The following is a 12365-nucleotide window of genomic DNA, read 5'->3' on the forward strand; positions in this document are numbered from 1 at the left end:
ATATATAATTATTAAATATTTATTTTTAATAAATTAGTTAAGTTTTAAAGAATTAAATTAGTTAATTTAAATTATTTTATAAAAAGTTAATTATTTTATTTTATCCAATAAAAAAATAAATTTAATAACATAAAATTTAATTAATTTATAAATATTTTACTGTTCTTTTTTGCTCTTTGTGAATTGAGTATTAATATGGAAATTTTTTGTAAACAATATGCCATGGACAAGCCATTCACATTCATGGTTATTCATCCTTTTTTGTAATTGGGAAACTTGTGCTTTTTTATATGCAATCTACCATTATAATTAAAAAAAGTCTCTCTTTTCCTTTTTTTTTTTCTCTTCTTCTTTTTCTCTGTTTTCCTTAGTTTTTTTCTCACCTTCCTCCTCCTCGCGCCTATCATTTTTAACAAACATCGGCTTAAAAAGGTAAAAGAAGGAGAAGAACTCCACTTTTTTCTTTTTTTCTCTTTTTTTTTTCACCTTCCTTCTTGCACTCATCTTTTTCGACAAAACATCTACTTAAAGAAAGGTTAAACAAGAAAAAAAATTGATGATAGTTTAGGAAAAAAAATTTAACTTTCTCTCAATTGAGAGAAAGAAACATTTTCTCCATGAATTAAGAAAATAATATTCTTGAACTGATTGTAATGATTTTTTCTTTACAATTATACTCTTTTATTTTTTGTCAACCAAATGTTACAAAATCGTTATAGTTATTTAAATTATAATGCACTAGATTATGGTCAATGCGTTGCACGCGAATCTTTTTCTATCTGTTTTTTTCTTTCTCTTTTTACCTCTTTTTTTCTTTCATTTTTCTCTTTTTTCCTATGTCTTCACGTGACTAAATGAGAAAGCCCCTTTGGATCTTCATTTTATATATGTTATAGATGTCTTTCACTTCCCCTAAACCAAACATCCTCTTGCTATTTTCCTTGCCTTCCTTTCTTGTTTTTTGATTTAGGAATCTTTTGTTGTTTAATACCTTTGTCCCATAACCCTAACACTGAATTCCAAAACCCTAAATCGATTTGAAACCCTAAAATCAATTTCCATTAATCCTAGATCTTATTTGAAAACCCTAAAACCGATTTTCTAAAACCCTAGAATCGGTTCAGAGGTTTTATAAAATCCCTAGACCGGTTCAAGAGCCTTAAAACAGGTCAATTGAATCGTTAAACCGGATGATCCCCCGACTCTAGTACGATCTGATGAAAGATATGGGCCAGATACAAATGAGCTAATGGGTGATGTAGTGCGAAGGAAAGATCATGCCCCGCAAGACAAGAATAAACTAGTGGCCTGCCCATCAAAAAGCCAGGACCAGGTTTCTTCTTCAGCAGTGCAGCCACATGCAAATCGGGTGTCTTCTTCAGCAGAACAAGTCCAAGCCCTTAACCAAGCCATTTTACCAGTTGATCTTCCACTATCTGGGAAACTCAAAAGTAGGAAGGTGGGTCTCTTGAGTGAAGTGGTGGAACGGCTCAGTGGCAAGGAAAAACAAAAAGAAAGAAGAGGAAAATCAACGGTGAGGAGCATAAATAGGAATAAGTTAAGTCAACTTTGGAGGAAGGCCAAAGAGGTGTGGAAGTTGAGCAAAAGTGTTGGGCTAAGTGCAAATGGTGATGAAGAGGAAATTTTTGCACAATTGCTAGCATGGGCCCAAGTAAAAGGAAGGCAACAGGACTACCAGCCTCGGTTTAATTCCAAACCTATCAATTGCTGCCCAGGGCACCCCTTTGCTTGCCATTGAAGCCTTGGCCTTTTCAAAAGAAAAAGCACGCTACAAAAAGGGATAGCGTTTAGAGAAAGAATTTTACTGTTGAAAATCCAATGCTTTCCCAATTCAATTCCTCTTGAAAACCAAGGTATCTGTTATTAGACAAGTCTTGTCTGAGTTTTAGATTCCTTATTCCTACCTCGACTTGGGCTTCATTCAACAGTAGCCCAAGCTAAATTCTCTAATGCCACTGGGAACGGCCTCATAGGCTAATACCCAAATCCTTGAAAACTCAATTTTCAAACTATATTATTAAATTATTAAATTTTAAAAAATATTTGATACATTAACAATGTCCAAATTGATGACTTAACTCTGTATAAAAATTATATACTATGAATGTATCAAATATTAATTTTATTAAATTTATACAATTATCTAAACAGTCCCTTCAATTGAGTTTGCTGTGCAAAGGCCAGATTTTCGCCAACCCAACATACGGGCCGGTGGGGAACAGGGTCTAGTACCTGACAAGAAGAGCAGAGAGATGGACTTGACCCAGAAATTGAACAAAGAACTGAATAGAGCTGTTACTGCGCCATATGGTGATGCTGGTTTTCAAATGGCGAAATGACTAATGAGTCAAAAATCGACTTGATATGACACGAAAATTTGCAAATTTATCGTGACATCTGCAAAAGCTTTGCTTCAAATTTTAAATTATAGTAGTAGAACTAATTCGGCTATACAACTCACTTGAGGTTAACTTGAATCGTAGATATACAATACAGAATATAGATTGGAAACCAATTCCAGGATAGTCTTGGAATTAGCTGGTTTTTTCTTGTCCTGTGCTAGTTAGCAAATCAGACTTTCCATGTACAGTACAAGCAAAATACTGTCTGGACGTCGACCTTAATTTAGTGACGTACAAAAATGAAAAAGAAAAATGTTAAAGCAGTAGATTAAATTAACAGTTGTACTACTGAGAAGATGCTAAGGTTGTATGACAAAAGAACAAAAAAAACTGGAACAAGCTAGTATATTCAATGTCATCCACAAACCAAGGCTTTTTTTTTGCCTCCTCTGATCCAACACAAAGACCATGTATATACGCATTCATAATTGAATTGCGTAAAGGGCCAAGCAAGGTTAAATTCTTGCCCTTCACCCTGCTTCTGAACAATTTCAGCCAAAGTTCAACATGCAACCGAAGGAATGGAACACGATTCAGTGTATGGCACCTCCAGCCTTGTACCATTGACAAGACTTGGGGGACATGCAACCTCCTTTTTTATATCCCTTCTGACAATTTCTCGTTCATGCTTAACAAGCCGAGGCTAATAAGTATTGGGCTTTTGGCCAACCATGTTGTACCATATTGCTTTCTTTTGTTTTCGAGGGGGGACCTTGTTTCATTAAATTAGGCTTACTGTTTTTATGTTAATTGGAAAGGGACAAGTTTGTACCGAAATAAGGACAACATTAAATTAAAAATCTTGCTCAGATTCTTTTATAAGATCGAAATCTTACCAAACCATCTCTAACAAAAGAGAAGTAGATTTCAGACCAAGTAAGAATGTGACGCCTTCTGCCATGCAACAAGCTGGCAGACAGAGCCATCTTGGACCAATCCGCATATTCCTATCATAATGTAGAATAGATTTTGACCCATCATCAAAGAAAAAACAAACGCCTCCTTGAGAGAAAAATGATGGACCAAATCTTTGCAGAAACCTTTACTACTCAGTCCCCAAACATTCAACAATGACTTTGATGACATGTTGAACAAATTACCACCATTGTTTTTAAGGTCTTGCAACTTTTGTGTTTTTATTTGTAGTGCTTGTGTTACAGTCAGGCAGCAAATTTTGGAACAGTTTGCTGGGAATTGCAGAAGATAAAAGCCGAAATTAAAGCATCCTTTGCAGTAGTTTTTATTGGAGGATGCAAAAACTATTGCAGTGTTTCTCTCCTGGTTTTTCTTTTCTTACACTTTATTAGCCATCGGCAAACACAAATAAGATGAGTTCAGATGACTTGTTGCAACATTGGATTTACTTTTCCATCATTTCTATAGAAGAAAACTTTTACAGGCTTTCATTGAATTGGAAGGATCCGAAGCCTGATAACCGGCATGCTTGACTCTGAAACGAGAAAAGTAACCCTCCAACCATTGACCTCTTTTTTGAGATGAGATCCCCTTGGATTCCATACACATGCATCGAACCCCAAAAGTGATGATCATGGAAAAGAAAGGATTTGTTCGATTAAATAAAAAGATTACCCACTGAAAGCGAAAGATGAAAGACAAAAGAGATGATTATCTGTTAAAGAAAGAAAGAAAGAAATTGACACTATTTTATTTATCCCAACTAATCCTATCTTTAAAAAGTATCAATCGTGAATAATGGACAAACCAAAAAAATAAAAATTACAAGTTAATGGGTGAGCTATCCGAGCTCGCCCTTTTTCTTGACCAATCAATCAAATTTGGGTTCAAAGATACAAAATCAATCTTCTGAACCACTTGCTACAAAATATGAACAAGACTGTCATCGGATGCTCTCTGCAACCGAGACAAAGTCATCTAATAATTAGTGTCTAAGGTAGAATCCAAAGCCAATATTTGGTTTCCACCTTATGCAAATACATGAATGAATATGATTTCTAATTAATCTTAATGCTACCAACTAATTAAGACTCCCTACTCTCCTAGACCAAACATGTATCATCAATTGGTGACTGAAGATGATGACAATAAGACAATCCTATCGGGCATGAATGGAGAATGAATCGTAGACAGTTAGAGGAGCGAGCTTTACATCTAAAATGCCCGTTCCATGAATGAAAAACCCGGTGCTGATATCCTTGACTTCCATCTCTTGTTATGCTAGGTGATCAGGCATGAAGCATCCTTCCTTTTGAATCAATAACTTGTTGGATTCTTTTTATTCAAATGTCTCTTTTCCTCAACCTTTACGTCCCTTTCAAAAGATCTTGATTGTCTTGTAAAAGAAACTGTATCCCTCAAGACAGATTAACTTGATGGGTTCTTTTCGGTAGGTGTTCCTGAAGCCTGTGAAGGACCTGGGCCTGTTGCCACCACCCCAGTTGTTGTTGTTATTGTTGTTGTTGTTGTTGTTGCTGCTGGTGGAAGTGGTGCTGTTGTTGCTGGTGGTGTTGTTTTTATTGTGACTGTTGATGATGTTGTTGCTGCTGTATTTGTTGCTGCAATACCTGCTGCATATTTTGTTTGACAATTAACACCTGTTGCATTTTGCTTTAAAATTCTCTTGGAATAGGTATTTTACACCAAGGGATCAATTGACTGAAAACTATATAAAATATTCTACGAATGTATTTAATCAGAAGTTGTGTAAAATATAAGCACCTGCGGTAGTTGCTGCCATAGGCATTGAAGAGGGAAGTGATAGGATTCCCGTGGAGCTATACTGCTGAGGCAAATAAGGATATTGTACCATTTGGGGATATTGAACCCCAAAACCATGAGCTTGGCTATTTTGTGCATATTGAGCATAAAATGGATAAAAATTATGAAACATCCCCGGTGTCACTGATGCCCCGGTAGCATAGTAAGGTGAAAACTGTTGACCTCCATAGAGACTATAATAGTTCTGCAAATTAAACACCATTCAATTCAGCTAAAGCAATGTCAAGGAACTGATGTAGTATATCATTCTTATTTGCAATCTTTGTTTATGAACACTAACCAAAGGATAAATGCTGTCTTGTGAATACCCAGTGTACCTGGAAGTAAACCAAAAGAGGAGGGTGATGAAACAGAATAAATGAAACAATAAAGAGTAACAAATGCAGGTTAAAAACCAAGTGTCGTTGGATTTTATTTCTATAATAATACTTGAACTCACCCATAAGCTGAGTAAGGAATTGAATATTGACCAGTAGGTTGTTGGACATAAGTTGACGAGGAACCATGATAAGCAGGCGGTGCCATCAATCCAGGTGCTGGTCTGAACCGTCCTGCCCCTGCATTTTAATTATTTTCTCTAAATTAAATGATTTTATACCTCTAGTTTTTAGATCCACATTTCAGTTTATCAGATCACGTTGACTAACTACTAGTCTTGAGCTTGAAACATTTTAGAAATGATAGCAATGAACCGAGGTGAAGATATTTTCCCAATATACGGTATTAACAAACACATCTTCAGAATGAATAAAAAGGGGATTTTGAACATTGGAGATATCATTATCAAAAAATGACCTTTTTCTCACCCAAATGTTGTACTCTGAATATTCACAGGACCATCAGCATATGCATAGAGAGTTGATATTGATATATGAAGGTGGCATTTCAACAAGAATAAATAACAAAAAAAAAAAAAAAGGAAAAGGGAAGAAAGAAAGAGACCGTGTTGAGGCGTTGGTGGACGAGTCTTCTGTGCACCCAATGAAGCAAGATTGCAATTTGCCCTCCTTCCATCAATGATAGGAGAAGGGTTTTGACAAGCTCTCATAGCTGCCTCTGGATCCTTAAAGGTAACCTGGAAATGAAAATAATAATAAAAAGAGATTCACTTTTTATTGTCACAGAATGGATAACAAAAGGAAACAAATGAGGCTTTTAACAAAGGGATCAATGAGCCTACAAAGCCATAACCCTTGGATCTCCCAGTATTCTTATCTGTGATTACCACAGCCTCAAGAATCTCTCCAAATTGATCAAAATAACGCCTCATGGTATCTCTTTGAGTTTCCCAAGCCAATCCACCAACAAAGATTTTCGTAAAAGTTGTGTCATTATACTGCCCTGGATTGTTACCACCCACCATCTGAAATTGCCTTTGTTGAGACATAGAAAAAACAGACCAGACTCCCAAATAAAACAGGAAAAAAAAGATGGTGATTCAAGAGAAAAGTCTAAAAGAACCAAGAACCAAAAACAAACCAACCACCCCAGAAGCCAAATATAGAGTGGCAAAAAAAAATGGTAAAAGAAAATTAAAAAAAAAATAATAGGGGGACTTGATAGAGCCGTTTGTTTGGATGATCACATCAATCAACCTTAAAAATCTGTGTCCTTTTTTTTTTTTCTCTCTTTGCTTTGCCCTTCCTCAAGCACTCGTGCGCTCGTGTATCCTGTTTTTGTTTTTTTGGTGATGTTCTTCTTCTGGCTGTTGTTTTTCTAATGCTATAACTGCCACTTTTTCACAACCAAAACTCCTCAGATTCCTCAACAACGATACCCGTAACGAGAAAATCATTACCATTGAGAAGGCGGAAAAGGAAATGAGAGAAGAGAAAGAAAGAAAAGAAGAAAAACCCTTCCCCAACAAATATAAAATATATTATACTACACCTTATACTAAGTTATAACCAAACTGAGAGAGAGAGAGAGAGAGAGAGAAATATGATAAAAGGATGAAGAAGGAAGAAGGGAAAAAAAAATAAAAGAAAGACCAAAAAGCTGCTAGTGGGTACCCACGACAGTAGTAGGCAAGGTTGCCCAATGAAATATCAAGACCAAGACCCAACCTTTTTCGCTGTATCGGCACTTTCTCTCTCTCTTTTCTCTGTGTTACAACAAAGAAAGAAAAAACATATATGTATATATAATATTATATAGAAATTATCTGCTGCGTGTGAGAGGGGGTGGGACTCCCTAACATCTGCTTCGCTGTATTCAACCGTCCGTTCTCCTCTCTCTTCTCCCTCTTAAGATTGCATGTTCTGTTTCTGGCATTTGTGGGTCTTTGAGATCATTTCACACACCTTCTCTCGCTTTCTCTCCTTGTAATGTCTCTGCCTGTTTGGCTCCGTTCAACTCCCTCCTCTGCAGCGGCAGCTATTCCCTTAACCGAAAACGTACAGGTAATAAGGTTATGTTTGGTGGGCCAAATCTTTCTGGCACAACCTTCTAAATTCTCTTTTTCTTTTTTTCTTTTTTTAAGATTATTTTGAATAATAGCAGTGATAAATAAATTAAATTAGGGAGGATAACGGTTGACAATTAACCAATTTCTCCTGTTTGAAACCCCGAATTTGCCCTCAATGGAAAAGCTTTGCTCAGCTTGCATAATTGAAGATTTGAAAAAAAAAGAGAAAAAGAAAAGAAGTGTAACATTATTAGTGTTTTGTCCATTGTACATTAATCAAAGACCATCCTAACTTCATCTAAACATTATCCACTGACATGCCTTCCCATTTTGACAACAAGGGTCCCCTCTTAAATCATGCTGTTCTTGCAACCCAACTATGATGAGAAAATTAAAGCTAATTTTTTGGTACAGAAGAGGAAACAAAAGGGGCTATATTCGAGTTTCTATGCACCAATCCTCAATTGGTTAAATTTGTCTTTTCCTTTCTTATTTTTTTAACATTATTGTAATAAAAAAAAGTTTAAAAAAATTAAAGAGAGGAAGCAAAATTAGTGGTGAGCGTGGTAAGCGGCGTTTATAATGGGGGGGTGAAAGAAGGGATAAACAAGGGATTAGGGGAGGGTAAAAAAGGGTAACCAAATTTCTACTAGAGTAGTTAAAATTAAAAATTTATCTGAAACCCAAATCATGACTGTCGCTACCCAACACCAACGGCTTTGTACTGTCGCAGAGTTCGGTCAAACCTCTTCTTTATTTAACCTTTTTTTTTCTTTACTAATTATTTTTTTCAGCCCTTTCCCCTTCTAAGATTTTTTTTATTGTTTTATTTATTAATTTATTAATTTATATTTTAATTTTTTTACCCTGGGGTTTGTCGACTCTCTTGGCGGCTAGTGCACTGAGGCTGAGCTTGGGGGAATGGGAATGTGTTTTAAGGGTATGAAAAACTGAGGGTCTTCACTGTTTTAAAAAGAGTTGATAGCGACAGCTGATCGGAATCTGAATTTTTTGGATAAGTTTAGACAAACTCATAAATCCTAAATACTAATTTATTATACTATAATACCAGTGGTCTAATTCATAGCCATAGCTCAATGATTCCTAAAGTTAACAACCATGCTATTATTTATCTCTTGTTTCATATTAAGATATACGGTACGTAGAAAATCGGTTCTTAAAAAGTTAACAGCAGATCAATAAAGGGAAAGTCCAAGTGCATAATTACACAAAACGTTTCTCTTGTTGCATGCATGTGGGATTATTATTATTTTGATCCTAAGATGTCTAAGGGGTGTAGTCAACCTGTTCATAGTATATTTTATTAGGCGAAAAAGAAGGTTAAGGGACCTGTTCATTTTCCAATCTGTGAATTACTTATGTGCATTGACCATGCACTTGGATCTTTGAATCCGGTGTGGTGGGGGTGTTGTTTAAAATGCATAAGGTAAAGAACTGGACTTGACTCATGATTGCCACATTTCAAATATAGGACCAATTTTTGTAAAGATTAAGAAAAAATGATTGGAGGACGATCTAATAGTAATGGTTTTTGCTTTATGCTTTCACATTGATTCAACATGCTGTGCATGCCCCATTTGAATTCTTCCCCACTTACTAAGAGGGCCAAATGGAGTTTTCTCTATATCAACTTTTAAGTGCATTCTCAATCAATTACTTGGACATAAAAAGAAAGACATGAATTTATAATCCCTAAAGTTTGAATTACATTTAGATCATATTCTAGCTACACCTTAATTTATTACATTTAGAAAGGTGCATGGATATTAAATCATGACAAAGAGAAAAAAAGGCAAAATTATTTTTCACAATGGTTGGCGATGCAAAAAGAGAAACATCTGGGAATAACTAATGGGAAAAAGATAAAAACAATGTTGAAGGAATTAGAGTGGGAAAACAGAAGATCAAAAGTTGCATGAAAATTCGAGTCTTTTAGAGAAAAGAGGGTAGTAAGAAATAAGAAGACACTGTTGGAAGCTGGCTTGCGGACAAGCAAGCCGAGCTGAGACATTGGAAAAGGTCTTAACTAAGAAAAAGGAAAAGGAAAAGGAAAAAAAGGAAAGCGTGAGAAAATATGTAGAGGGTGTCGTACTATCCACATGAAGGCTGCAAAAACCCGGCAGGCAGTCTAGCGTCAGAGCTCGCACATGCAACTCGCCAGTGCTTTTCCATTATTACCTTCGATTAGGCGTGGATCATGTTTTTCAGGCCGATAGATGGTGATTTAGGATACGTGTGTAGGGAAATCCGAGGGTGGAGAGAGAAGGATGGGCATTGCAGAAAGTGGGAGATAACGTAGGTGATTGGGGGTGTGGTCGGCCCCTGCATGTGATGAGTGGGAGCGTGCGACTGTAACGTGGGGAAGATGTGTTTCCTATGACTTTTGCATCATCCCTTCCCTTCTCTTTCCTTGTTCTAATCGAGGTTTTTACATCAGTTTGGTTCTCATCTCAATATGTTGACACGCAGCGATTCTTAAATGTTTCATTTTGTAAGCCATAGACCTCGGCTTGCAAGGGTAGGACTAAGGACTAGGACTAGGAGGAGGAGGAGGAGGAGGAGGGCCTGCAACAAGTACCTGTAACTGCGAGCAATTTGACGTAACGGGCCCAGCTGTTGGAACATGCGAACCAAAAATGGAAGGCCTTCGAATTATGCTTTTGACTCTTTCAACATTCTCCGAGTCACCCAAGGCTCTATAAATTTCTGGAGCTAATTCGGGGCGCCCAGCCTGCCTATCCTTACCAATACCATTCGACAAATCCAGAATACAGCACAGGTTCGACCAAACTGGGACCAATCAAAACCTGTTAAAAATTATTCATTCAAGGCCTGTTTTTCTCTCGAAGATTGATTTGTTATCGTCCTATGTATGTAATAAGGGAAATCATTTTTATAGAAATTCGTTTGATTTTGCGACGGTCACCCTGGCTTGGCATGTGTTGGAACAAGTCCCCAACACCTTTTCAGTTGTTCCAATAAGTAAAATCCCAAAAACAAAAAGACCCATAATAAATAAAGCTTAAACAACACAAAGAATAATTCAATCAGGAATCCAGCAACAAAATTACGGCCCAGTATATTTGATAACAGCCCAAGGCATTTCAGACTTGGAAAGTATAGCCCACCCTAAAACTACTACCCTAAAAGCAGTAGGATGCGTGTCCAGCAAAGCAACCCAAACCTTTTGTTTTTTTTGTGCAAATCATGACGATTAACAACAAACATTCGTACACGAGTATTCGACCTGATTGTATGCAAAATTTCATTAACACAGAGGGAAAGAAATTTTCACCTCCTTAGAAGGCAGCAACCAACAAAAGACCCAAAAGACAGGATGGTATTGGTCGGTATACCCCAACTTGCAGTCCGGTATACTCTCCCAATGCCCCTTTGGAGCACTTAAACACTCCAAACCAAAAACATCCTAACTTCTATTATTGTTTCAATAGATCATATTTACATTTTGTTTCTGAAAAACAAAATTGAAAACATACGTAACCTTTCTTTTTCTACCGTTTAAGATCACTTACAAACTATCATTTCCAATCCCTTCTTCATCAATAGTACTCAAACTCAAACGCCTTAATCTTGAATTCTCGGAGATGTGAACTTGTCCAACTACAACTCGATGAGACAATCTACCTCCACAGCATTCCTTAACGATCAAGCGACCAAGTTCTGAAGTCCCTTTGCTGGTAACCGCCTGTGCCTTCAGCTCCTCGAGTTGCCTTTTAGTCATGCGCACCTTGATCCTAATAGGACTCGACGGTGCATCAAAGCTCCTCCTTCTCTCGTCCTCTTCTCCGCTCTTCATCGTCCCAATATCGTTGTCCAATTGTTTCGCCGTCAAGTTTGATCTCCCAACACAATTCCCCATTCCGCTTTCTTTATACAAGAGCAGTGAATTCTCTCCCTGTCATAAATACGCAAACCGTCGCACGGCACGAGATATATAGGGGGGACGCTGCCCTGGGGGGCCTTCCAATCAATGTTTTCAACTGGAATTTGCTGAAAAATCTTTTAGCGTATCAGGCATCAGGCTATGCCTTTTCATACACAGATTAGAAATTAAACGTGGCTTGCGCTGGTCTCTAGTTAGAAGCTGAGAGATCACGCTAATTATTAATGACCCTATTAATTACTATTAATTCATACAATTACAGCTCGTAGCATGCAAAGGAAGTTGGTCCCCACTCCCCACCACCAAGCTGAGATGAACGGATTACTTTAAACGACTGTTTTTCACGTTTCATTCGAGTTTAATGACGAAAAATAGGGGATTTCTAGATGAATACAAAAGCTTGGGTATGAATGCTCGTTTACCAATTCGAATGGAGCCAAACGCAACCGCTAAGATAAGACTTAGAAGTCATGCAATTATATCATTACTTCTTGTATCTTTCTGTTAAGTTCCCGTGATTGGTTTATCTCGGAATTTGCTTGTTATTGCATGTGAGTGGTATTAGAATTATATCATCCCTTATTATCTATTTTTATAGGAAATTAAAATGCTTTTTCATCTTTTGTCCAATTGATGGTTTTCCTTTTTTCACATTGTATAGTTTTTGAAGAATCTCCAAAAGGACAAGGTAACTTTTCCTCAACGGTATATAATTAGAGATGTCTTCCAGTTTCCGTGTGTATAATTTTGGTTTATGCGACCTAATTCTTCATTCCTCGTGTTTCAGAAAAAAAAAAAAACATTTTACATGGGATTAAGTTTTGATTGTTCTGACAAATTCGAGTACGATATG

At 36.8% G+C, this 12365-nt stretch overlaps 1 protein-coding gene across 2 annotated transcripts; it reads right to left on the reverse strand.

Moving 5' to 3' along the window:
* LOC18613896 (RNA-binding protein 38) lies at positions 4062 to 7638 on the reverse strand. 2 transcript variants are annotated; one of them, XM_007051374.2, is made up of 6 exons: positions 6361 to 7638; positions 6123 to 6255; positions 5620 to 5737; positions 5461 to 5497; positions 5121 to 5364; positions 4062 to 4966 (listed from the first exon to the last, which is right to left on the reverse strand). In XM_007051374.2, exons 1-6 carry the CDS (start codon positions 6565 to 6567, stop codon positions 4767 to 4769), a joined length of 939 nt encoding a protein of 312 aa, XP_007051436.2. In that variant the 5' UTR covers positions 6568 to 7638; the 3' UTR covers positions 4062 to 4766. The 2 variants fall into 2 exon arrangements, with proteins under 2 accessions (XP_007051436.2, XP_007051437.2); XM_007051375.2 differs by having other exon boundaries at positions 4062 to 4969.

The sequence above is a fragment of the Theobroma cacao genome, chromosome 1 (genome assembly GCF_000208745.1).
Source record: "Theobroma cacao cultivar B97-61/B2 chromosome 1, Criollo_cocoa_genome_V2, whole genome shotgun sequence".
In the NCBI taxonomy this organism is placed as follows: domain Eukaryota; kingdom Viridiplantae; phylum Streptophyta; class Magnoliopsida; order Malvales; family Malvaceae; genus Theobroma; species Theobroma cacao.

Bases quoted from the DNA above. Each gene is read 5' to 3' on its own strand.
- LOC18613896 (XM_007051375.2), bottom strand. From the start codon at position 6,567: ATGTCTCAACAAAGGCAATTTCAGATGGTGGGTGGTAACAATCCAGGG. The intron at 6,256-6,360 runs GTAGGCTCATTG...TTTCATTTCCAG, and splicing joins GATCCAAGGGTTATGGCTTT to GTTACCTTTAAGGATCCAGA. The intron at 5,498-5,619 runs GTGAGTTCAAGT...GTTTACTTCCAG, and splicing joins ATTCCTTACTCAGCTTATGG to GTACACTGGGTATTCACAAG.